Raw genomic sequence first — 27,228 nt, 5'->3', positions numbered from 1 at the left:
TAGGAGTTGGAACTTTGGCAGGTGTCCAAATGCTTATGACTAGAAAAATGCCATACCAGTCAAGGGCGGAGCCATCTGTGATTTGCTCCGAGAGTTATTTCTCTCTCTCCCTCTCGTTGACATCACCAACTCTATAAATTCAATACGATTGCTTGAATATTGATCAGATCCAAGTATTGAAGTCGAGAGTTCGAAGAACACACAGAGGAAAATGAAGGTGTTGCTTGGAGCAGTGCTACTCACTGCCTTGATCGCTGAAGGTAGGCCTGTCTATCAGGGCACCTTGTATTATCAATCTCTCCACAGCCCCTCGCGTTATTTGTTTTTTGCCTCAAGGAGATATCGATTATTCTGATAGCAGACACGTTGCGCAGTGCGAGGTTCCCAAGCAAAGCACCCCTAGCTTCACTTCTGAATGGCTTGCCATATTTTACAGCAAGTAGTTTGTGTTCCTGTCATTTATTAAGAGATATATCTCCCATTGGGGATTGAGTTTTCCTGCTTTGTGTTGAGTGATGGTATCAGGGGAGTTTGGATTGCACCTTGTAGATCTATGTGCGTCGGGCTCAAGTCCAGCTCCAACAGTGGAGACAGTGGTTTATTTTGTGTAGAATGAGGATTCAAACGTGGAGTGAGGAATCCAAAAATGAAAACTGAAAATGCTGGAAATGCTCAGCAGGTCAGGCAACATCTGCTGAGAGAGAGAAACTGAGTTCACGTTTCAGGTCTGTGACCCTTTGTCAGGCTGGCAAGAAAGTTAGAGCTAGAACAGGTTTTTAAGCAAGTGTAGGGGCAGGGAAAGTGGAGGAAAGAAAAAGGGGGAAGGTCTGTGATCGGGTGGAGGGCAGGAGAGACTTAATGACAAAAGGGATGGTGGTGCGAGGCGAAAGGGGTTGGGTTGGGACAGGTAAAGAAACAAGAGATGGGTCTAGAGGAGGTGTAAATGGGAATGGCAGAACCATCAGCAGCTGCCTTCTGAAAACATGGGAGCAGAGCTTATGCTCTGAAATTGTTGAACTCGATGTTGAGCCCAGAAAGCTGTAAAGTGCCTAACCGAAAGATGAGATGCTGTTCCTTGAGCTTCCGCTGAGGAACCAAGGACCTCTTAGCTTGGTGCGCAGAACACTGGCCAACGATTTTGGGAAATGCAATCAATGTGGGTTGAGAGGGCATAGGGGTCCTGGGAGGCATCAGCAGAGATTTGGACGGGACATATAATTGGCCAAATCTACTGGTGGAATGGTTGAGCTTACCGTACGAGTATGTGTACAAGTGAGCGTGTATATGTGTGCAAGAGATAGTGTGTGCATAGAAATGTGTGTATATAGAAAGAAAGAAAGACTTTCTTGACCATCGAATGTCTCAAAGCCAATGAAATGCTTTTGGAGTGTAGTCACTGTAGTAATGTAGAAAATGCGGCACCAATTTGCACACAGCAAGCTCCCACAAACAGCAACGTGATAATGACCCAGATAATCTGTTTTTGTTATGCTGATTGAGGGATACATATTGGCCCCAGGGCACCGGGGAGAACTCCCCTGCTCTTCTTCCAAATAGTGCCATGGGATCTTTATCGTTCACCTGAGAGGGCAATCGGGGCCTCGGTTTAACGTCTCATCTGAAAGACGGCACCTCCGACAGTACGGTGCTTCCTCAGTACTGCCCCTCCAACAGTGCGGGAGCACTGCCCCTCCGACAGTGCGGCGCTCCCTCAGCACTGCCCCTCCGACAGTGCGGCGCTCCCTCAGTACTGCCCCTCCGACAGTGCAGCGCTTCCTTAGTACTGCCCCTCCCACAGTGCCGTGTTCCCTCAGCACTGCTCCTCCGACAGTGCGGCGCTCCCTCAGCACTGCCCCTCCGACAGTGCGGTGTTCCCTCAGTACTGCCCCTCCGACAGTGCGGCACTCCCTCAGCACTGCCCCTCCGACAGTGCGGCGCTCCCTCAGCACTGCACTGGAGTGTCAGCCTAGATTTTTGTGCACAAGTCCCTGGAGTAGGGCTTGAGCCCACAACCCTCTGTCTCATGGGCCAGTGTGCTACTCACTGAGCCACGGCTATATATATACCTGTGTATTTAATTATGTTTGAATGTATAATTGTGACTATGTCTATGGATGTATGTTTTTCTATACATGTGTATCTATATACGTAAGAGTATTATGGCTATCATTTCATTCACAATGACGCAGTCTCTATTATCACCAGTGTAACTGTTCCTGTTAATTTCTGAAACCATACAACGCAGAAGAACCATAAGAATTAGGAACAGGAGTAGGCCATCTAGCCCCTCGAGCCTGCTCCGCCATTCAACAAGATCATGGCTGATCTGGCCGTGGACTCAGCTCCACTTACCCACCCACTCCCCATAACCCTTAATTCCCTTATTGGTTAAAACAATAAGGGATGGTCACAGCAGGGAAGGCCCTTCGGCCCATCGAGCCCGTGCCGACTCTCAGCTAGTCCCACTACCCCACCCTTTCCCCGTAGCCCTGCCAATGTTTTTCCTTCAGATACTTATCCAACTCCCTTTTAAAAGCTAAGATTGAGTCTGCCTCCACCACCTTTTCAGCCAATGCATTCCAAAACCTACCTCGCTGCGTAAAAACGTTTTTTCTCATGTCGCCTCTGGTTCTTTTGCCAATCACCTTAAATCTGTGTCCTCTGGTTCTTGACCCTTCCGCCAATGGGAACAGTTTCTCTCGATCTACTCTGTCCAGACCCCTCATGATTTTAGAAACATAGAAAATAGGTGCAGGAGTAGGCCATTCGGCCCTTCTAGCCTGCACCGCCATTCAATGAGTTCATGGCTGAACATTCAACTTCAGTACCCCATTCCTGCCCATTTGAACACCTCGATCAAATCTCCTCTCAACCTTCTCTGCTCCAAGGAGAACCTCAACCTCAGGAGGCTATCCGGTTGAGTTGGCAATTAGTCCCACCCCTCCCTCCCCCACCCCGCTCTTTCCCCATTGACATTGTAAATGATTCCTATACTGGTAGAGCACTTGCCTTTATGTTTAACTGACACAGTAACAATAAACATCCTGTGGATAGTCCCTGATTCATAGAATCATAGAATGGTTACAGTACAGAAGGAGGACATTCGGCCCATCGAGTCTTCACCAACACTTTTGAACAGCAATCCAGTGAGACCCGTTCCCCCGCCCTTTCCCTACACCACTGCAAATTTTTCTCAGAGTATTTATCCAACTCCCTTTCGAAATCCACGATTGAGTCTGTTTCCACTAACTTTTCAGGCAACGCATTCCAGCACACATTGCGTAAAAATGTCTTTCCCCATGCCGCCTGTGGTTCCTTTGCCCATCAGCTTAAACCAGTGCCCTCAGGTGATTTATTCTTCAATCATTGGCAACAGTTTCTCCTTACCGACTCTGTCTAAAACCTTTGTGATTTCAAACGTCTCTGTCAAATCTCCTCTGGGCTTTCACTGCTCTAAGGAGAACAATCCCAGCTTCTCCAGTTTCTCCCCATCACTGTAACAATAATGGGTCTCGGCTGCAACATTCGTGGCCTCCTTTGATCTAAGCGAGACAATTGGCTGCCCATAGTGACCCCTGCTGGTGAGAGCGTGCGTGCGCAGGTGCAGACTGACGGCTCCATCGAGGCCCTATCCGATCTGCTGAATGCCAGAGGTTAAATTCAGGATGCTTGTGTCCCAAAGAGAGACACTTGTTTCAGTGCTAACATTTTCAGCCTCTTTCAGAATAGCTGTCGGGTGCCATCGGGTTCAATCTCAAAGCTATGTCCTTGACCAGTAACCGTCAGAATCGAAGGGCTGAACGGCCTCCGCCTGTTCCTCTGTTCACATGCTTCTCGGGGATTGAGTCACTAGAAAGTGATCAGGAGCAGGACGTCTGGCCGAACATGAGAACATAAGAACTTGGAGTAGGCCATTCGGCCCCTCGAGTCTGCTCGGCCATTCAATAAGATCATGGCTGATCGTTGACCTCAACTCCACTTTCCTGCCTGGTCCCCCTATCCCTTCGGGTCCAAAAATTTATCGCTCTCTGTCTTGGAGGGTCAAGGACTGAGTTGCCACAGCCCTCTGGGGCAGAGAATTCCAAAGATACACCACCCTCTGAGTGAAGAAATTCCTCCTCATCTCAGTCCTCAATGGCCGACCCCTTATCCTGAGACTGTGTGACCCCTGGTTCTAGACTCCCCAGCCTGTCAAGCACTGTAAGAATTTTACACGTTTCAATGAGATCACCTCTGATTCTTCTAAATTCCAGGGAATATAAGCCCATTCTACTCAATCTCTTCTCATAAGACAGCCCTCTCATCCCAGGAATCAATCTGGTGAACCTCCATTGCACTGCCTCCAAGGCAAGTATATCCTTCCTCAGATAAGGAGACCCAAACTGTGCGCAGTACTCCAGGTGTGGTCTCAACAAGGCCCTGTACAGTTGTAGCAAGACTTCCTTACTGTTATAACTCCAACCCCCGTGCAATAAAGGCTGATTTCCACCTCTTCAGCTGAGGGACACTGATGTCAAATGTATGGTCCACACTGGCTAACTCAGTACAAACCAAGGATGCAAAGATTCACCACCTTTCTAGTGTTATCCAGCTCACTGTCACCCAATAGGGTACTTTACTCCACCAATCCTTGAGGGGGCTGATCTATTCGTAAATATTACAAATTATTTATAGCACAGAAACAGGCCATTTGGCCCAACAGGTCTGTGCTAGTGTTTATGCTACACACAAACCTCCTCCCACCCCTCTTCATCTCACTCATCAACTTAACCCTCTATTCCTCTCTCCCTCATATGCTTACCGAGCTTCCCCTTAAATGCATCTAAGCTATTCATCTCAACACAGAATTGGAAATGTTATTCAGAAGGTGTTAAATGCTCCTCCAAAATTGTCCCACATCATAATTCCATGCCTGATTGCTATTCCTGCCAAAAGCTATCAGCAATCCATTAACTTGCCATCCCGAAAGGCCACATCAGTAGCAATAAATTCCAGTTGTGTCTTGACTTGACTTGCCTGGATGAGTTGCAGCTCCAACAACATTTCAGAAGCTCGACAGCATCCAGGACAAAGCAGCTCGCTTGATCGGCCCGCTCCCAACCACCTCCAACACTCACTCCCTCCACCACCTCCAACACTCACTCCCTCCACCACCGGCGCACCGTGGCTGCAGTGTGCACCGTCTACAAGATGCACTGCAGCAACTCGCCAAGGCTTCTTCGGCAGCACCTCCCAAACCCACGCCCTCTACCGCCTAGGAGGACAAAGGCAGCAACAACAACAACTTGTATTTATATAGCGCCTTTAACGTAGTGAAACATCCCAAGGCGCTTCACAGGAGTGTTATGCGCTAAAATTTTGACACCGAGCCGCATAAGTCAAAATTAGCACAGGCGACCAAAAGCTTGGTCAAAGAGGTATGTTTTCAGGAGCATCTTGAAGCAGGAGAGAGAGGTAGAGAGGTGGAGGTTTAGGCAGGTAATTCCAGAGCTCAGGGCCCAGGCAACAGAAGGCACGGCCGCCAATGGCTAAACTATTATAATCAGGGATACTTAAGAGGGCAGAATTGGAAGAGCACAGAGATCTTGGGGGGGTTGTGGGGCTGGAGGAGATTACAGAGATAGGGAGGGGTGAGACCATGGAGGGATTGGAAAATAAGCAGGCGCATGGGAGCACCACCCTCTCCAAGTCACACATCCCAACTTGGAAATATATCGGCAGTTCCTTCATCATCACTGGGTCAAAATCCTGGAACTCCCTCCCTAACAGCACTGTGGGAGCACCTTCACCACGCGGACTGCTGCGATTCAAGAAGGCAACTCACCACCACCTGCTCAGGGGACAACTAGGGATGGGCAATAAATGCTGGCCTTACCAGCATCGCTGGCAATCATCCCATGAATGTGTAAAAATAAACATGTTCTCTTTGGTCTTACAGGTTACTCGCTAGTTTGTCACAGTTGTAACAGCTATTCTGGCACATGTATGCTAAACAGCACCGTGTGTAACACAACGAACCATTCAACATGCAGATCAATCACTGTGAATTACATCCATGGTAAGTACTGAGTAATTTTTGGTATTTTCCTTTCACTGCGTGACTTCACCAACACCAACTTGCATTTATATAGTGCCTTTATGTAATAAAACGTCCCAAGATGCTTCACGGGAACGATTATCAAACAAAAAATAGAAACCGAGCCACCTGAGGAGATGTTAGGGCAGGTGGCCAAAAGTTTGATCAAAGAGGTAGTTTTTAGGGAAATATAGAAACATAGAAAATAGGTGCAGGAGTAGGCCATTCGGCCCTTCGTGCCTGCATCGCCATTCAATAAGATCATGGCTGATCATTCCCTCAGTACCCCTTTCCTGCTTTCTCTCCATACCCCTTCATCGCTTTAGCCGTAAGGGCCATATCTAACTCTCTCTTGAATATATACAATGAACTGGCATCAACAACTCTCTGTGGTAGAGAATTCCACAGGTTAACCACTCTCTGAGTGAAGAAGTTTCTCCTCATCTTGGTCCTAAATGGCTTACCCCTTATTTTTAGACTGTGACCCCTGGTTCTGGAACTCCCAGCAATGGGAACATTCTTCCTACCTCTAACCTGTCCAATCCCGTCAGAATTTTAAATGTTTCTATGAAATACCCTCTCATTCTTCTAAACTCCAGTGGATACAAGTTGATCCAGTCTCTCCTCATATGTCAGTCCTGCCATCCCGGGAATCAATCTGGTGAACCTTCGCTGTACTCCCTCAATAGCAAGAACGTCCTTCCTCAGATTAGGAGACCAAAACTGAACACAATATTCCAGGTGAAGCCTCACCAAGGCTCTGTACAACTGCAGTAAGACCTCCCTGCTCCTATACTCAAATCCTCTAGCTATGAAGGCCAACATGCCATTTGCCTTCTTCACTGCCTGCTGTACCTGCATGCCAAACGTTAATGACTGATGTACCATGACACCCAGGTCTCGTTGCCCCTCCCCTTTTTCTAATCTGCCACCATTCAGATAATATTCTATCTTCCAGTTTTTGCCACAAAAGTGGATAACTTCACATTTATCCACATTATACTGCATGTGCCGTGCATTTGCCCACTCACCTAACCTGTCTAAGTCACCCTGCAGCCTCTTAGCATCCTCCTCATAGCTCACATTGCTACCCAGCTTAGTGTCATCTGCAAACTTGGAGATATTACACTCAATTCCTTCATCTAAATCATTGATGTATATTGTAAATAGCTGGGGTCCCAGCACTGAACCCTGCGGCACCCCACTAGTCACTGCCTGCCATTCTGAAAAGGACCCATTTATTCCAACTCACTGCTTCCTGTTCTCCAACCAGTTCTCTATCCACGTCAATACATTACCCCCAATACCATGTGCTTTAATGTTGCACACTAATCTCTTGTGTGGGACCTTGTCAAAAGCCTTTTGAAAGTCCAAATACACCACATCCACTGGTTCTCCCTTGTCCACTCTACTATTACATCCTCAAAAAATTCTAGAAGATTTGTCAAGCATGTTTTCCCTTTCATAAATCCATGCTGACTTGGACCGATCCTGTCACTGCTTTCCAAATGCATTGCTATTTCATCTTTAATAATTGATTCCAACATTTTCCCCACTACTGATGTCAGGCTAACCGGTCTATAATTACCCGTTTTCTCTCTCCCTCCTTTTTTAAAAAGTGGTGTTACATTAGCTACCCTCCAGTCCATAGGAACTGATCCAGAGTCAATAGAATGTTGGAAAATGATCATCAATGCATCCACTATTTCTAGGGCCAGTTCCTTAAGTACTCGGGGATGCAGCCTATCAGGCCCTTATTGGCCTTCAATCCCATCAATTTCCCTAACACAATTTCCTGACTAATAAGGATTTCCTTCAGTTCCTCCTTTTCGCTAGACCCTTGAGCCCCTAGTATTTCCAGAAGGTTATTTGTGTCTTCCTTAGTGAAGAAAGATCCAAATTATTTGTTCAACTGGTCTGCCATTTCTTTGTTCCCCATTATAAATTCATCTGATTCTGTCTGCAAATGACCTATGTTGGTCTTCAGTAATCTTTTTCTCTTCACATATCTACAGAAGCTTTTGCAGTCAGTTTTTATGTTCCCTGCAAGCTTCTTCTCATACTTTATTTTCTCCCTCCTAATTAGACCCTTTGTCCTCCTCTGCTGAATTCTAAATTTCTCCCAGTCCTCAAGTTTGCTGCTTTTTCTCGCCAATTTATATGCCCCTTCCTAGGATTTAACACTATCCCTAATTTCCCTTGTTAGCCATGGTTCCCTTGTTACCTTCCCCTGTTTATTTTTACTCCAGACAGGGATGTACAATTGCTGAAGTTCATCCATGTAATCTATAAATGTCTGCCATTGCGTATCCACAGTCAACCTTTTAAGTATCATTTGCCAGTCTATCCTAGCCAATTCACGTCTCATACCATCGAAGTTACCTTTCTTTAAGTTCAGGACCCTAGTCTCTGAATTAACTGTGTCACTCTCCATCTTAATAAAGAATTCTACAATATTATGGTCACTCTTCCCCAGGGGGCCTTGCACAATAAGATTGCTAATTAGTCCTCTCTCATTACACAATATCCAGTCTAGAATGGCCAGCTCTCTAGTTGGTTCCTCGACATTGGTCTAGAAAGCCATCCCTAATACACTCCAGGAAATCCTCCTCCACCGCATTGCTACCAACTTGGTTAACCCAATCTATAACTAGATTAAAGTTGCCCATGATAACTGCTATTAAAGGAGCATCTTAAAGGAGGAGAGGCGGAGAGGTTTAGGGAGGGAGTTCCAGAGCTTGGGGCCCAGGCAACAGAAGGCACGGCCACCAATGGTGGAGCGATTATAATCAGGGATGTTCAAAAGGTCAGAATTGGAGGAGTGCAGATATCTCGGGGGCGGGGGGGTTGTGGGGCTGGAGGAGGTTACAGAGATAGGGAGGGGGCGAGGAGGCCAAGGAGGGATTTGTAAACAAGGGTGAGAATGTTGAAATTGAGGCGTTGCCAGACCAGGAGCCAGGGGGAAGTCCAGAACAAGGGGGGCTTGTAAAATTAGAGCCAGGCTGTTCAGGAGTGATGTCAGGAAGCACTTCTTCACACAAAGTGTTAGTGGGAATCTGGAACTCTCTCCCCGCAAAAAAGATGGGGTCAATTAAAAATGTCATCACTGAGATCGATCGTTTTTTGTTGGGTAAGGTATTTAGGGATACGGAACCAAGTAGGATAAATGGAGTTAAGATACAGATCAGCCACGAGCTCATTGAATGGTGGAGTAGGCTCGAGAGTACATCCCTTTCTGGAGTAAAAACAGAACGGGAAAGGTGACTCAACCGTGGCTAACAAGGGAAATTAGGGATCGTGTTAAATCCAAGGAAGCGCCATATAAATTGGCCAGAAAAGGCAGCAAACCTGAGGACTGGGAGAAATTTAGAATTCAGTAGAGGAGGACAAAGGGTTTAATTAGGAGGGGAAAAGTAGAGTATGAGAGGAAGCTTGCTGGCAAGATAAAAACTGACTGCAAAAGCTACTATAGATATGTGAAGAGAAAAAGATTAGTGAAGACAAACGTAGGTCCCTTGCAGTCAGAATCAGGTGAATTTATAATGGGGAACAAAGAAATGGCAGACCAATTGAACAAATAGTTTCGTTTTGTCTTCACGAAGGAAGACACATATAACCTTCCGGAAATACGAGGGGACCGAGAAGGAGGAACTGAAGGAAATCCTTATTAGTCAGGAAATTGTGTTAGGGAAATTGATGGGATTGAAGGCCGATAAATCCCCAGGGCCTGATAGGCTGCATTCCAGAGTAGTTAAGGAAGTGGCCCTAGAAATAGTGGATGCATTGGTGATCATTTTCCAACAGTCTATCGACTCTGGATCAGTTCCTATGGACTGGAGGGTAGCTAATGTAACACCACTTTTTAAAAAAGGAGGCAGAGAGCAAACAGGGAATTATAGACTGGTTAGCCTGACATCAGTAATGGGGAAAATGTTGGAATCAATTATTAAAGATGAAATAGCAGCGCATTTGGAAAGCAGTGACAGGATCGGTCCAAGTCAGCATGGATTTATAAAAGGGAAATCATGCTTGACAAACCTTTGAGAATTTTTTGAGGATGTAACTAATAGAGTGGACAAGGGAGAACCAGTGGATGTGGTGTATTTGGACTTTCAAAAGGCTTTTAACAAGGTCCCACACAAGAGATTAGTGTGCAACATTAAAGCACATGGTATTGGGGGTAATGTATTGACGTGGATAGAGAACAGGTTGGCAGACCAAGAAACAGAGAAATGGGATAAACGGGTCTTTCTCAGAATGGCAGGCAGTGGCTAGTGGGGTGTTGCAGGGCTCAGTGCTGGGGCCCCAGCTATTTACAATATACATCAATGATTCAGATGAAGAATTGTGTGTAATATTTCCAAGTTTGCAGACGACACTAAGCTGGGTGGTGGTATGTGCTGTGAGGAGGATGCTAAGAGGCTTCTGGGTAACTTGGACACATTAGGTGAGTGGGCAAATGCATGGCAGATGCAGTATAATGTGGATAAATGTGAGGTTATCCACTTTGGTGGCAAAAACAGGAAGGCAGAATATTATCTGAATGGCGGCAGATTAGGAAAAGGGGAGGTGCAACGAGACCTGGGTGTTATGGTTCATCAGTCATTGAAAGTTGGCATGTAGGTACAGCAGGCGGTGAAGAAGGCAAATGGCATGTTGGCCTTCATAGCTAGGGGATTTGATTATCGGAGCAGGGAGGTCTTAATGCAGTTGTACAGGTCCTTGGTGAGGCCTCACCTGGAATATTGTGTTCAGTTTTGGTCTCCTAATCTGAGGAAGGACGTTCTTGCTATTGAGGGAGTGCAACAAAGGTTCACCAGACTGATTCCCGGGATGGCAGGACTGACATATGAGGAGAGACTGGATCGACTGGGCTTGTATTCACTGGAGTTTAGAAGAATGAGAGGGGATCTCATAGAAACATATAAAATTCTGACGGAACTGGACATGTTAGATGCAGGAAGAATGTTCCCGATGTTGGGGAAGTCCAGAACCAGAGGTCACAGTCTAAGGATAAGGGATAAGCCATTTAGGACTGAGATGAGGAGAAACTTCTTCACTCAGAGAGTTGTTAACCTCTGGAATTCTCTACCGCAGAGAGTTGTTGAGGCCAGTTCATTAGGTATATTCAAGAGGGGGTTAGATATGGCCCTGACGGCTAAAGGGATCAAGGAGTATGGAGAGAAAGCAGGAAAGGTGTACTGAGTTGAATGATCAGCCATGATCTTATTGAATGATGGTGCAGGCTCGAAGGGCCGAATGGCCTACTTCTGCACCTATTTTCTATGTTTAGAGAGGCTGAGTGTCCTGCTCCTGTTCCTATGACCCTAAAATGGGTTGTAAAGTCAGGGGGGGAAATAAAAATACGGTAGGATGTATAACAAGCGGTTGACAAGCTATTGGACGGTTTCGAGACCCCCCAAAGTTGAATTTATCCTCTCCCTCCCTGATTATTATTGGTTATGGGTGCCCTCCCACCTTCAAACATATGTTGTGGTGGCTGGGAAGAGTTCAGGGAGACTGGTTGTAAGACTAGGTTACGGCGGGATATTGGGGCTGAACTGGCAAAAGTGTAACTAGTTCACTAATGTCCTTTTTAGTAATGGAAACCTGCCGTCCTTATCTGATCTAAGCCTATATGTGACTCCAGTCACACACACCAACTTAACTGCCCCTCTGAAGTTGCCTCTCCGCTTGTATCAAATCCGCTACATAAGAAGTAGGAGCCGGCCATTCGGCCCCTCGAGCCTGCTCCGCCATTCAATGGCTGATCTTCTACCTCAAGTCCACTTTCCTGCACTATTCCCATATCCCCAGATTCCCTTTGTGGCCAAAAATCTATCGATCCCTGTCTTGAAAATCTCAATGACTGAGCCTCCACAGCCCTCTGGGGTAGAGAATTACGAAGATTCACCCCCCCCTCTGAGTGAAGAAATTCCTCTTCATCTCAGTCCTCAATGGCCGACCCCTTATCCTGAGACTGTGTGACCCCTGGTTCTAGACTCCCCAGCCCCGGGGGGGGGGAAACATCCTCCCCGCATCTACCCAGTCAATCCTTGTGAGAATGTTGCATGTTTCAATGAGACCACCTCGCATTCTTCTAAACACTAGAGAATATCGGCCTAGTCTGCTCAATCCGTCCTCATCGGACAATCCCCCCCCCCCCCCCATCCCAGGAATCAGTCTGGTGAACCTTTGCTGAACTTCCTCTTGTGGCAAGTATATCCTTCCTTAGGTAAGGAGACCCAAACTGTGCACAATACTCCAGGTGTGGGCACACCAGGGCCCGATATAATCAGCGGTTGAAAAGCAAGGCTTAGCGCCACCTTCTCAAGGGGCGACGAGGGGATAGGCAATAAATGCCAACCTCACCCGCGTCCCCACATCTCGACAATGAATTAAAAAAAAAATTCCCCACCTAATGATGGCAGGGTTGATGAGCTGCGAGTGGTTTTGATTGACATAACGTGATGTGACTTGTTCTGCTAGGAAACACACATTCCGAGTACATTGTGAATGGCTGTGGAAATTGTTTCGGACTCATCTCCTTCAACAGCGGACAATTCACTCAATTTCAGCACAGCAAGTGTTGCAGCTCAGACTTATGTAACGATGAGGTTGAACCAGGTAAGCCAGCAATCTGCACTAATACGGGGAGGGGTGGGGGTGTGGAAGAGCAGCGACAGGGATCTCCATTTGCCCATCGCCCTCTATTTCAGTTATCCTTCCTTTGAACCATTCGCAACAGCCAGAATCCCAAGTTGAAAGGATGGACTTGCATTTCTATAGCACCTGTCACGACCTCAGTGCAGCCCACGGCTCTTGATGGCCAATGAAGCATCGTTTCTGGAAGTGTGGCCACTGTTGTACTGTAAGAAACCTGGCAGCTTCCACACAGAGCAAGATCCCACAACCAGCAAGTGATATTGGTTGAGGGATAAATATTGGGCCAGAACCCCAGGGAGAACTGTCCTGCTCTTCCAACTTCTAGAGAACTAGTGGGCGGGGGTTCTGTTATGTCCACCTGAGCGGGCAGACAGGGCTCTCGGTTTCACATTTCATCTGAAAGACGGCACCTCTGACAGTGCGGCGCTCCCTCAGTACTGCCCCTCCGACAGTGCGGCGCTCCCTCAGTACTGCCCCTCCGACAGTGCGGCGCTCCCTCAGTACTGCCCCTCCGACAGTGCGGCGCTCCCTCAGTACTGCCCCTCCGACAGTGCAGTGCTCTCTCAGTACTGGCCCTCCGACAGTGCGGCGCTCCCTCAGTACTGCCCCTCCGACATTGCGGTGCTCTCTCAGTACTGCCCCTCCGACAGTCCGGTACTCTCTCAGTACTGTCCCTCCGGCAGTGCGGTGCTCCCTCAGTACTGCCCCTCCGACAGTGCGGCGCTCCCTCAGTACTGGCCCTCCGACAGTGCGGCGCTCCCTCAGTACTGCCCCTCCGACAGTGCGGCGCTCCCTCAGTACTGCCCCTCCGACAGTGCGGCGCTCCCTCAGTACTGCCCCTCCGACAGTGCGGCGCTCCCTCAGTACTGCCCCTCCGACAGTGCGGCACTCCCTCAGTACTGCCCCTCCGACATTGCGGTGCTCTCTCAGTACTGCCCCTCCGACAGTCCGGTACTCTCTCAGTACTGTCCCTCCGGCAGTGCGGTGCTCCCTCAGTACTGCCCCTCCGACAGTGCGGTGCTCCCTCAGTACTGCCCCTCCCGACAGTGCGGCACTCCCTCAGTACTGCCCCTCCCGACAGTGCGGCGCTCCCTCGGTACTTGGACAGTGCGGCACTCCCTCCGCACTGGCACTGAGAGTGCTGGCCTGGATGTTTTGAGCTCAAGTCTCTGGAGTGGGACTATGAACCCACAACCTTCTGACTCTGAGGTGAGAGTGCGAGCCATTGAGCCACGGCTGACTCCAGTTATTTTTGTTTCCTTTTCCTTTTACCTTTGTAGAATATCATTCCCTCACAAAGATGTTGACTGCGCTCCAAACTGTTGTTCGCCTGCCTGATTCCTCCTTTCCCTCTCGCCTTTGTTTAGCCTCTGAAGAGTTCGGCCTATCCCCTGGGCTCCCGTAGAAAGTGCCCGGAAAGCACCGTTGTTTGGGTGAGCAGAGCAGAGAATCTCTTTCCGGTGCTAACCCCAGCAGGAGGCCGAAGATTACGCCAGAAGCATTGCTGTGGCATTCCCGGGCAACATAGTGTTGGGTCATTTGGTGACGTGGTCATTTGGGTCTTGCTGTCGAGTTCGCTGATGGTCCTGGTAGGGTTGGAGCCTTGTGCGTTGCTGGTTCTTGTGCGGGGACCACAATTGGGTGACAGACCACCTTCGCTGCCTGCCATAGCTGCACGGATCTTTCACCCAGATGGTTGCTGGATGGAGGTCTGTCCTCCACCGTGGTGCTGGAGGAGGAGGGTTATAGGGGAGGTACCGTTTTATACCTAGCAGTGACCGTGCAGAGACAGTTCACTCCCTGATTTGTTTTCATATTTCAAAATATACTTTATTCATATAAAAATTTGCACGATACATTGGAAAGCAGTTCAGTATATTTGGATGCTGACGGCAGTTCCGTTCAATACATTTGCTTGCTTTACATTTCAAGGTACATTTCAGTACAATCCAGGATACACAGTAATACATTCATCAAATTACGTTACATGTGGCACTATACGGTACACGGAATGGGTGAGGTACAGTTACATTTCTTTGCAACACGCATTACTAAACATACCTTGCATTATACATGGCACTACATAGGTGTTTACAGAACATGGTGCTCTATGTATACAAAAAATTTACAAGTGCAGCCTGAGGGGAGTTTTGTACAGATTCCAGCCCCTGGGTTTTCCGTGGTGGAAGGGCTTTAAACTGTGGCCCTTCCCCACCGTGCCTTTGCGGTGACTGCACCAATTTTTAGTGCGTCCCTCAGCACGTACTCCTGGATCTTGGATTGCGCCAGTCTGCAACACGCAGACGTGGACATCTCCTTGCTCTGGAAGACCAGCAAGTTTCAGCAAGACCAAAGAGCGTCTTTGACCGAGTTGATGGCCCTCCAGCAGCTGGTGATGTCTGTCTCGGTGTGTGTCCCTGGGAACAGCCCGCAGAGCACAGAGTCCTGTGTTAGGGAGCTGCTCGGGATGAACCTCGACAGCAACCACTGCATCTCTTTCCAGACCTGCCTTGCGAAGGGGCAATCCCGAAGGAGGTGGGTGACAGTCTCGTCCGCCCCGCAGCCGGCCCGGGGGCACCGTGCCGTGTCTCTGAAACCCCGGCTGTGCATGAAGGATCTGATGGGTGGGACCCTCCTCACCACCAACCAAGCTACGTCTTGGTGCTTGTGTGAAAGCTCTGGCGATGAGACGTTTTGCCAAATAAGTTCGACAGTCCGCTCAGGAACCACCCGACAGGGTCCACCATCTCCTTCTTTTGTAGGGCGTCCAGGACCTTACGTGCTGACCACTGCTTTATGGTCTTGTGGTCAAAGGGTTTTTTTTCTGAAAAACTTTCCCACGAAGGACAGGTGGACAGGCATGGTCCAACTGGTGGGGGCGTTTCGCGGCAGCGTGGCCAGACCCATCCTTCGCAACAATGGGGACAGGTAGAACCTCAGCACGTAGTGACACTTGGTTATTGCGTACCGGGGGTCTGTGCACAGCTTGATGCAGCCGCACACAAAGGTGGCCCTCAGGATGAAGGCCACGTTCGGAACGTCCTTTCCTCCACTGTCCAGAGATTTGTACATCGTGTCTCTGCAGACACGGTCCATTTTGGACCTCCAGACAAAGTGGAAGACGGCCCGGGTGACTGCCGCGGCACAGGAGCGAGAGATGGGCCAGACCTGTGCCACGTGTAGCAACACCGAGAGCACCTCACTCCTGATGACCAGGTTCTTTCCTGCCATGGAGAGGAAGCGCATCTTCCACCATCCCAGTTTTTGTTTCACTTTGACAATATGCTCTTCCAGTTTTTGGCGCACACCCCGTCCGCTCCGACCATATTCCCAACACCTTCAGGTAATCTGGCTTAACGGTGAAGGGTATAAAGGATCGGTCAGTCCAGTTGCCAAAGAACATGGCCTCGCTCTTGCTGCGATTGACCTTTGCTCCCGAGGCCAGTTCAAACTGGTTGCAGATTGTGAGCAATCTGCGGACCGACTGCGGATCTGAGCAAAAGATGGCGACATCGTCCATGTACAGGGAGGTCTTGACCTGAGCGCCTCCGCTGCCTGGGATCGTCACCCCTCTAATGCCCGCATCCTTACTGATGGACCCGGCAAAGGGCTCGATACAACACACAAACAAGACAGAGGAGAGGGGTCAGCCTTGCCTGACTCCAGATCTGATCGGAAAGCTTTCAGTTTCCCACCCGTTGATTAGAACTGTGCTACTAATGTCTGCGTAGAGCAGTTGGATCCAATTGCGGATACCCTCCTCAAACTCCATTTTGGAGAGGAGGGTACATGTGCGATATCCTGTCAAAGGCCTTCTCCTGGTCTAAGCTGATTAAGCAGGTGTCCACCCCCCTGTCCCGCACATAGGCGATCGTATCTCTGAGTAGCGCGAGGCTATCAGAGACCTTCCTGCCAGGTACAGCGCAGGTCTGGTCCGGGTGAATCACCAGCTCCAGAGCAGACTAGACCCTGTTGGCGATGACCTTTGATAGGAACTTGTCGTCCACATTGAGCAGCGAAATGGGCCGCCAGTTTTTGATTTCCTCCCTCTCCCCCTTCTGCTTGTAGATGAGGGTGATGATGCCTTTCCTCATCGATTCTGACATGCTGCCGGCCAGAAACATACCTCCGTACATTTCCAGCAGGTCTGGGCCTATCCAGTCCCACAGAGCCGAATACAACTCGACCGGTAAGCCGTCGCTTCCGGGAGTTTTACTCGTCGCAAGGGACCGGACGGTCTTTGTCAGCTCGTCCAGAGTTAGCGGGTGGTCCAGACTCTCTCGCTCGCTGTCGTCTAAGACCTCCGAGATAGACGACAGGAAAGACTGGGAGGCCGCTCGGTCTGTGGGCTTGACGTCATACAGCCTGGCATAGAAGGATTCGCTGATCCTCTGCATGTCAGGCTGTGAAGACGACACAGAACCGTCTTCTTCCTTTAGGCTGGTGATCACAGAGCTCCCCCTGTGTACCTTCTGGAAGAAGAAATGCGAACATGTCTCATCCTGCTCGACGGAGCGGACTCTGGATCGGAAGATGATTTTGGAGGACTCTGAGACAAAGAGCGAGGCTTGCTGGCCCTTCACCTCTTCGAGTTCCTCCGCGACATCGACCCCCATCGACTGCAGCAGGAGCAGGTTTTGCATATTCGTCTGGAGTTGGGACAATTCCCTCTGTCTCCCTCTCGCCTCCTGAACATCTTTGAGGATGAAGAACCTCTTGATGTTCATCTTAATTGTTTCCCACCAGTGCATCGGGGAATTGCAGAGGGGTTTTACGGTTCTCCAACCTTTGTAATCCCTCTTGAGTTCCTCAACGTTTCCAGAGTCAACAGTTTCACGTTCAGCTTCCATATCCCTCTGCCAACTTTCTGGTTTTCCTGTGGGCGACAGACGGCCAGTAGGAGGCAGTGGTCAGAGAAATCAAAAACTAGCGGCCCATTTCGCTGCTCAATGTGGACTATAAGATCCTCTCAAAGGTCATCGTGGCTTTCAAAAGGGAGTTGGGTAAGTCCCTGAAGGAGAGAGATTTGCAGGGCTCCGGGGAAAGGGCGGGGGGGAGTGGGACTGGCTGAGGTGCTCTTGCAGAGAGCCGGCACGGGCGGAGGGGCAGAATGGGCTCCACCTGTGCTGTGACCGTGCTGTGATTCTAAAACTCTGTGCGGTGGACTCATTAATGTTGGTGTCCATTCACATTACAGAGAAAGAAGACCCCACACTTAATGGCCTGGAATGCAAGGGATGTTTCACGTTAACTGAGGCCGGTTGTATGAAGACGATGACCACAGTGAAATGTCGGGGACAACAAGACCACTGTATCCACACCTCAGGCTCACTCCGATGGGGTAGGTTCAAGTCTTGACTCAGCAGCTCATTGAAGCACATTGAAAAACTGACATAAATGAGATATTACGGGCCCACCGCTCTGTGCCGGGATTTATGCTTCACACAAGCCCCCTCCCACCCCTCTTCATCTCACCCCATCACCCTATCCTTCTATTCCTTTCTCCGTCATATGATTATCCAGCTTCCTCTTAAATATATCTCTGCTCCTCGCCTCAACCCCTCCCTGTGGGAGCGAGTTCCATATTCTCACCCCTCTCTGGGTGAAGACGTTTTACAAAAAAAAGAATTTGCAGGGTTGGTAACCAGAACTGAGAGGCGATACCTATCAGCAAAGACTGAACAGGCTGGGCCCTTTTCTCTTGAAAAGGGATGAATCTGTAAGATTATGAAAGGGCTTGAAAGGGTAGGTGTAGAAAAGATGTTTCCACTTGTGGGGGGAGACCAGTACTAAGGGGCCAATGGGGAATTCAGAGAAACCTCTTTATCCAGAGAGTGGTAAGACTGTGGAACTCGCTCCCACAGGGAGGGGTCAAGGCGAGGAGCAGAGATACATTTAAGGAGAAGCTGGATAAACACATGAGGGAGAAAGGAATAGAAGGATATGGTGAGGGGGTGAGATGGAGAGGGGTGGGAGGGGGCTGGTGTGGAGCATAAACACCGGCACGGAGCGCTGGGGGCCAATGGCCTGTTCCTGTAATGTGAATTGTATGTAATTCTATGAAGAGTAACTCAATATCATTCGGAGTTTGTAGATGGTGAAAGGTTAGACTGATATAGGACCCAAATTATACAGAAAACAATTGGAGGTGGATGTCATGTATCTTACATTATTATATATAACTGTATCCTAACATGCTATACACGTCTGTAATAAGATATGACCTGTAACCACCAGCATACCTTTCCACCGGGGATGCACTTGCAAGAGACAGGTATATAAGGACAGGTCTCAGGCAAGTGCAGCATTCCAGAGCTGTGAAATAAAGGTGCAGGTCCAGAGTGACCTTGACTTCACTACATGCCTCGTGTGAATCTGTACTGAGGGGACAGGACTTTACAGTGGCGACGAGTTACGGGATTACAGAATCCACAGAATGGCGAACAACGGATCAGATGAAAAGTACAATGCGGGAGATAATTGGGAGGACTTTATAGAAAGGCTCCAGCAAAGCTTTGTAACCAAAGACTGGTTAGGCGACAATAAGGCAGACAAGAGAAGAGCCCATTTCTTGACCAGCTGTGGCTCGAAAACATACGCTTTAATGAAGGATCTGTTGGCACGTGAGAAACCAGCAAGCAAGTCGTTTGAAGAATTGAGCACATTGGTAAGAGACCACCTGAAGCCAGCGAGCAGCCTACACATGGCCAGACACAGGTTCTACAACTACAGACGCTATGTGGGCCAGAGCATACCCGACTTCGTGGCGGAACTTCGGAGGTTGGCTAGTTTATGTGAGTTCTCCGATGAACTGAGGAGAGAAATGCTGAGAGACTTTTTCATTGAAGGAATAGGCCACGCAGGCATATTCCAAAAACTCATAGAGACCAAGAACCTGACCTTAGAGGCAGCAGCACTGGTTGCACAGACATTCTTGGTAGGGGAAGAAGAAACGAGGTTGATTTACAATGCAGGTACGACAACTAACGAAATAATGGAACAAGGAGTTCACAGCATTAGAAAAGCTGCTACCCCCACACACAGACAAAATCAGGAGAACAGGCTCTCGACAGCAAGCAGTGGCAACAGAAGCCATCAAGGGCCACAGAAACGGCCGTTCACAACTCATCAACCCACAATGCGAGCAATCAACTACAAACTGAGAGAAGCTCAAGAGAGATCAGCCAGACTCATTCTTTGCAAGCAGTCTGTGCTGGAGGTGTGGGAGTGGGCACTCGTCAAGGGAATGTTGATTTCAGCAGGCTGTTTGCAGGAACTGTGAATATACAGGGCATTTGGCCCGCATGTGCAAAAAAACGGCAGCTCGGCTGGTATACGAATTGGATGGGTCGGAAAGCGGACCAGAAGATGGTGGGAACAGTACCCGGTACAGCGGGTCAATACGATCAATGGCCGCTGCTCCTACGACAGGACGCCTCCTATAATGATGAGGGTCCGACTCAACGGGATATCTGTCAACATGGAGTTGGATACGGGAGCGAGTCAATTTCTCATGGGCGCTCAATAATTTGAACAACTGTGGCCGCATAAAAGAGACAGACCAAAACTCACAAGGGTCAACACCAAACTAAGGACCTGTACCAAAGAAATCGTACCAGTCCTCGGCAGCGCCATGCTCTCTGTCACACACAAAGGGACAGTGAACCGACTTCCCCTGTGGATTGTCCCCGGAGATCCCCCCAGCACTGCTGGGGAGAAGCTGGCTGGCAAAACTAAACTGGAAATGGGATGATGTCCATGCCATGTCATGAGAGGAACGGACCTCCTGCTCAACAGTTATAAAGCGATTTGAACATCTCTTTCAGCCAGGTGTGGGCACTTTCAAAGGGGCCAAAGTCAAAATCTACATCACACAGGATGCTAGACCGGTCCATCACAAGGCCAGAGCTGTATCCTATGTGATGAGGGAAAAGATTGAACACGAACTAGACAGGCTTCTGCGGGAAGGCATTTTATCACCTGTGGAATTTAGCGACTGGGCAAGTCCCATCGTCCCAGTCATGAAGCCTGATGGATCTGTACGAATCTGTGGGGACTACAAATCTACCATAAACAGAGTCTCCCTACAGGACCAGTACCCGGTGCCCAGAGCGGAGGACTTATTTGTCACATTGGCTGGAGGAAAACTTTTCTCAAAATTAGACTTCACATCTGCGTATATGACGCAAGAATTGACCGAGGAATCCAAGCTACTCACCACCATCAACACACATCGAGGCTTTTTCATGTACAATCGATGCCCATTCGGCATCAGGTCGGCAGCTGCCATATTCCAGCGCAACATGGAGAGTCTGCTCAAGTCCATCCCGGGGACGGTTGTATTTCAAGACGACATACTTATCACGGGCAGGGACACCGACTCCCATCTCCGTAATTTGGAGGAAGTACTAAAGCGGTTGGATCGGGTAGGCCCACCAGTCAAGAAATGTCCGAGGCTGAATTTTTGGGCAGAAGGATTGCCGCTGATGGAATCCGCCCAACAGAGTCCAAAACAGAAGCAATTCGCCTGGCACCCAGGCCCCGAAATGTCTCAGAACTGCGCGCCTTTCTCGGGCTACTCAATTACTTTGGGAACTTTGTGCAGACCTTAAGCACGCTGCTGGAGCCTCTCCACGTGCTACTCAGGAAGGGGTGCGATTGGTTTTGGGGGGACGCCCAGGAACGCGCCTTCAATAAGGCACGCAACCTTCTGTGTTCCAACAGTGTTTTGACTTTCTTTGACCCAGGTAAAAAGCTAGTTCTTACATGTGATGCGTCAGCGTATGGAGTCGGGTGCGTTTTGCAACATGTCAATAGTGCGGGCAAATTACAACCCATAGCTTATGCCTCCAGGTCACTTTCGCGGGCGGAGCGCGGGTACGGAATGGTAGAGAAGGAGGCGCTTGCGTGCGTGTACGGTGTCAAAAAGATGCACCAATACCTTTTCGGGGCCAAGTTTGCATTAGAAACCGACCACAAGCCCCTCACGTCCCTCCTATCCGAGAGCAAGGCAATAAACGCCAACGCCTCGGTGCAAATTCAACGGTGGGCACTCATGCTGGCGTCCTACGACTATACCATAAGGCACAGACCAGGCACAGACAACTGGCCGACGTGCTCAGCAGGCTACCCCTGGCGACCACGGAAGGGTCTGACGAACAGGACTGTGAGATAGTCATGGCAATCAATGCCTTTGAGTCCACAGGTTCGCCCATGACGGCTCGACAAATCAGAGCCTGGACGGCCAGCGACCCCACGTTATCCTTAGTAAAAATATGTGTCCCAACCGGTGATTGGGCAGATGCTCGCGATGCCTGCCCCGAGGAAATAAAACCCTTTCACAGGCGCATGCATGAGCTATCACTACAAGCAGGCAGAGAGGCATTTGTCCAGGAGCTCCACCGCGAGCACCTGGGGATCATTCTCATGAAGGCCATAGCCAGATCCCACGTCTGGTGGCCTGGTATTGACGCGGACTTGGAGCTCCGCGACCGATGGTGCACCATTTGTGCCCAACTCAGCAATGCCCCCAGGGAGGCTCCACTGAGCCCCTGGCCCTGGCCTACCAAACCGTGGTCGCGGGTGCACGAAGATTATGTGGGCCCATTCATGGGCAAAATGTTCCTCGTAGTTGTAGATGCATTTTCAAAGTGGATCGAATGCACCATTTTAAACTCGAGCACAACCTCCACCACTGTGGAGAGCCTCGCAACCATGTTTGCAACGCACGGAATCCCTGACATATTAGTCAGTGACAATGGTCCGTGCTTCACCAGCGCAGAATTCCAAGACTTTATAATTGACCACGGCATAAATCACGTCAAGACGGCACCGTTCAAGCCGGCTGCCAATGGCCAGATGGAGAGAGCAGTGCAAATCATTAAACAAGGCATGTTTAAAATCCAAGGTCCCACGCTGCAGGGTCGCCTGTCGCGACTGCTGCTGGCATACAGATCTCGTCCGCACTCATTGACTGGGATCCCCCCCGCGCAACTGTTGATGAAAAGGACTTTAAAAACAAGGCTCTCATTAATCCTCCCAGACGTGCACGAAATCGTTGAGGCAATGCGCCGTAAGCTGACTGAGTACCATGACAGAAATTCGAGGGGGAGATGGAATGAGATAGGGGACAAAGTGTTTGTACTAAACTATGGCAGGGGTCCCAAATGGCTTGCAGGGACAGTAACGGGCAAGGAAGGAAACAGGCTACTGGTAGTACAAATGGACAATGGCAAAACCTGCCGGAGGCATGTAGACCAAGTCAAAAGCAGATTTACCAACAACACTGCGGAACCAGAGGCAGACTACAATGTGGAACTCGCACCACACCTGGTGGACAGACAGAGGGAACAACCTGAGGAAAGGGCAATCCCAACAGACAGCCCAGGCGAGTCAACAACAATCACACCAATCGAAACAGACAGCCCAGGCGAGATACCAGCAACCACACCCAAAGAGAAACAGACACCAAGGCAAACAACTGAACCACAACTCAGACGCTCCACGCGAGAATGTAGACCACCTGAGAGACTGAACCTATAAAGACAATAAGACCTTGGGGGAGGGTGATGTCATGTATCTTACATTATTATATATAACTGTATCCTAACATGCTATACATGACTGTAATGAAATATGACCTGTAACCACCAGCATACCGTACCACCGGGGGTGCACTTGCAAGAGACAGGTAGATAAGGACAGGTCTCAGGCAAGTGCAGCATTCCAGAGCTGTGAAATAAAAGGTGCCGGTCTAGAGTGACCTTGACTTCACTACATGCCTCGTGTGAATCTGTACTGAGGGGACAGGACTTTACAGAGGACAAGTTGTAGGAAAGGGTAGATGAATCCGCACAGTGCAGCACTCTCTCAGTATTACCCCTCCCACAGTGCAGCGTTCCCTCAGTACTGGCACTGGGAGTGTTGGCTTGGATTATGGTCTCACATTCCTATGGTAACAGGGTCGAGGGGCTGAACAGCCTTCTCCTGTTCCAGTGTAACAGGCTCGAGGGGCTGAATGGGCCTCCTCCTGTTCCAGTGTAACAGGCTCGAGGGGTTGAATGGGTCTCCTCCTGTTCCAGTGTAACAGGTTCGAGGGGCTGAATGGGCCTCCTCCTGTTCCTGTGTAACAGGCTCGAGGGGCTGAATGGGCCTTCTCCTGTTCCAGTGTAACAGGCTCGAGGGGATGAATGGGCCTCCTCCTGTTCCTGTGTAACAGGCTCGAGGGGCTGAATGGGCCCCCTCCTGTTCCTGTGTAACAGGCTCGAGGGGCTGAATGGGCCTCCTCCTGTTCCTGTGTAACAGGCTCGAGGGGCTGAACAGCCTCCTCATGTTCCTGTGTAACAGGCTCGAGGGGCTGAATGGGCCTCCTCCTGTTCCTGTGTAACAGGCTCGAGGGACTGAATGGGCCTCCTCCTGTTCCTGTGTAACAGGCTCGAGGGGCTGAATGGGTCTCCTCCTGTTCCTATGGTAACAGGCTCGAGGAGCTGAACAGCCTTCTCCTGTTCCTGTGTAACAGGCTCGAGGGACTGAATGGGCCTCATCCTGTTCCTGTGTAACAGACTCGAGGGGCTGAATGGGCATCCTCCTGTTCCAGTGTAACAGGCTTGAGGGGCTGAATGGGCCTCCTCCTGTTCCAGTGTAACAGGCTCGAGGGGTTGAATGGGTCTCCTTCTGTTCCTGTGTAACAGGCTCGAGGGGCTGAATGGGCCTTCTCCTGTTCCAGTGTAACAGGCTCGAGGGGTTGAATGGGCCTCCTCCTGTTCCTGTGTAACAGGCTCGAGGGGCTGACCAGCCTTCTCCTGTTCCTGTGTAACAGGCCCGAGGGGCTGAATGGGCCTCCTCCTGTTCCTGTGTAACAGGCTCGAGGGGCTGAACAGCCTCCTCATGTTCCTGTGTAACAGGCTCGAGGGGTTGAATGGGCCTCCTCCTGTTCCTGTGTAACAGGCTCGAGGGGCTGAATGGGCCTCCTCCTGTTCCTGTGTAACAGGCTCGAGGGGCTGAATGGGCCTCCTCCTGTTCCTGTGTAACAGGCTCGAGGGACTGAATGGGCCTCCTCCTGTTCCTATATAACAGGCTCGAGGGGCTGAATGGGCCTCCTCCTGTTCCTGTGTAACAGGCTCGAGGGACTGAATGGCCTCCTCTTGTTCCTGTGTAACAGGCTCGAGGGGTTAAATGGGCCTCCTCCTATTATGATGAAAGAAGCCTGAGGTGCTGAATGGGCCTCCTCCTGTTCATATGAAACTGGCCTGAGGGACTGAATGGGCCTCCTCCTGTTCCTGTGTAACAGGATCGAGTGGCTGAATGGGCCTCCTCCTGTTCCTGTGCAACAGGCTCGAGGGGTTGAATGGGCCTCCTCCTATTCCTGTGTAACAGGCTCGAGGGGTTGAATGGGCCTCCTCCTGTTATTATGAAACAGGCCTGAGGGACTGAATGGGCCTCCTACTGTTCCTGTGTAACATGCTCGAGGGGTTGACTGGGCCTCCTCCTGTTTCTGCGTAACAGGCTCGAGAGGCTGAAAAGCCTCCTCCTGTTCCTGTGTAACAGGCTCGAGGGGCTGTATGGGCATCCTCCTGTTCCTGTGTATCTGGCTCGAGGGGCTGAATGGGCCTCCTCCTGTTCGTGTGTAACAGGCTCGAGGGGTTGAATGGGCCTCCTCCTGTTCCTGTGTAACAGGCTCGAGGGGTTGAATGGGCCTCCTCCTGTTTCTGTGTAACAGGCTCGAGGGGCTGAATGGGCCTCCTCCTGTTCCTGTGTAACAGGCTCGAGGGGCTGAATGGGCCTCCTCCTGTTCCTGTGTAACAGGCTCGAGGGGCTGAATGGGCCTCCTCCTGTTCCTGTGTAACAGGCTCGAGGGGCTGAATGGGCCTCCTCCTGTTCCTGTGTAACAGGCTCGAGGGGCTGAATGGGCCCCCTCCTGTTCCTGTGTAACAGGCTCGAGGGGCTGAATGGGCCTCCTCCTGTTCCTGTGTAACAGGCTCGAGGGGCTGAATGGGCCTCCTCCTGTTCCTGTGTAACAGGCTCGAGGGGCTGAATGGGCCTCCTCCTGTTCCTGTGTAACAGGCTCGAGGGGCTGAATGGGCCTCCTCCTGTCCCTGTGTAACAGGCTCGAGGGGCTGAATGGGCCTCCTCCTGTTCCTGTGTGGTCACCTGTACAGTTGAGATGATGAGAAAGGTTAATCTGCTAAATTAGAAAATGATGTCACATTGGATTTGGTGGACAATGCAATCGAGATGATGATGTCAAAATGACAAATTTTTTTCACATTTCAACAGCGGACAGTTCAACGTACGTCTTCAAAGGCTGTGCTTCTGATTTCGTCTGCCAAGAAACAGGTACTTTCGAAGTCTACGGCCTCTATCCGACCAACGCCTACTACTGCTGCAAGGACAACATATGCAACTTGGAGTCACGGAATTTCACCCGCTCCACCACACCGCTCCCTGCAACCACCAACAACGCGGACATTACCACCCCGCTCAGTGCCTCCATTGGCACCACCCTCTTGCTGGTCTTTCTAAAAGTGGTGCTGTAAAGGGAACGCATCATCTCACCAGCTCTCCTTGACAGTTGCGCGGTGCGGGCATTGCTGGGAGAGAGAGAATCAAAGCTTGCACGCATTGTTGGTTTTAGGGACTCACTCACTCTCCTGCAGCCAGCATTTCTTCACCCCATTCCGCTCCCCAACCGCTGCCCCACCTCACCCCAGTTGTACCCCAGCTGTGTCAATGCAAATGGATTCCAGCACCAGACGGAGGCCATTCGGCCCATCGTGTCTGTGTCGGCTTTGTCCGAGCAAGGCCAAACCTAATCCCACTGCCCCCCTCTCTCCCCATAGTCCTGTATCAATCCGCAAACTAATCCCACTGCCCCGCCCTCTCCCCATAGTCCTGTATCAATCCGCAAACTAATCCCACTGCCCCGCCCTCTCCCCATAGCCCTGTATCAATCCGCAAACTAATCCCACTGCCCCGCCCTCTCCCCATAGTCCTGTATCAATCCGCAAACTAATCCCACTGCCCCGCTCTCTCCCCATAGCCCTGTATCAATCCCCAACTAATCCCACTGCCCCGCTCTCTCCCCATAGTCCTGTATCAATCCCAAACTAATCCCACTGCCCCGCCCTCTCCCCATAGTCCTGTATCAATCCGCAAACTAATCCCACTGCCCCGCTCTCTCCCCATAGCCCTGTATCAATCCCCAAACTAATCCCACTGCCCCGCTCTCTCCCCATAGCCCTGTATCAATCCCAAACTAATCCCACTGCCCTGCTCTCGCCACATAGCCCTGTATCAATCCCAAACTAATCCCACTGCCCCGCTCTCTCCCCATAGCCCTGTATCAATCCCCAAACTAATCCCACTGCCCCGCTCTCTCCCCATAGCCCTGTATCAATCCCAAACTAATCCCACTGCCCCGCTCTCTCCCCATAGCCCTGTATCAATCCCAAACTAATCCCACTGCCCTGCTCTCTCCACACAGCCCT

General features: G+C 50.1%; 1 protein-coding gene across 1 annotated transcript; it reads left to right on the top strand.

Annotated features, from left to right (window-relative positions):
• Window positions 1-186: 186 nt before the first annotated feature.
• Window positions 187-26,288, top strand: LOC139240380 (phospholipase A2 inhibitor gamma subunit B-like). Its single transcript, XM_070868865.1, has 5 exons — window positions 187-260; window positions 5,939-6,058; window positions 12,566-12,703; window positions 17,940-18,083; window positions 26,018-26,288. Exons 1-5 carry the CDS (start codon window positions 212-214, stop codon window positions 26,275-26,277), a joined length of 711 nt encoding a protein of 236 aa, XP_070724966.1. The 5' UTR covers window positions 187-211; the 3' UTR covers window positions 26,278-26,288.
• Window positions 26,289-27,228: the final 940 nt, after the last annotated feature.

The sequence above is a fragment of the Pristiophorus japonicus genome, chromosome 31 (genome assembly GCF_044704955.1).
Source record: "Pristiophorus japonicus isolate sPriJap1 chromosome 31, sPriJap1.hap1, whole genome shotgun sequence".
In the NCBI taxonomy this organism is placed as follows: domain Eukaryota; kingdom Metazoa; phylum Chordata; class Chondrichthyes; family Pristiophoridae; genus Pristiophorus; species Pristiophorus japonicus.
The sequence above is the reverse complement of the archived record's forward strand: the minus strand, read 5'-3'. Positions and strand labels throughout refer to the sequence as shown.

Excerpts from the sequence above, each read along its gene's own strand:
- LOC139240380 (XM_070868865.1), top strand. The coding sequence starts at position 212 with ATGAAGGTGTTGCTTGGAGCAGTGCTACTCACTGCCTTGATCGCTGAA. Across the intron at positions 261-5,938 it reads CACTGCCTTGATCGCTGAAG|GTTACTCGCTAGTTTGTCAC; the intron begins GTAGGCCTGTCT and ends TTGGTCTTACAG. Across the intron at positions 18,084-26,017 it reads CTCAGGCTCACTCCGATGGG|CGGACAGTTCAACGTACGTC; the intron begins GTAGGTTCAAGT and ends ACATTTCAACAG.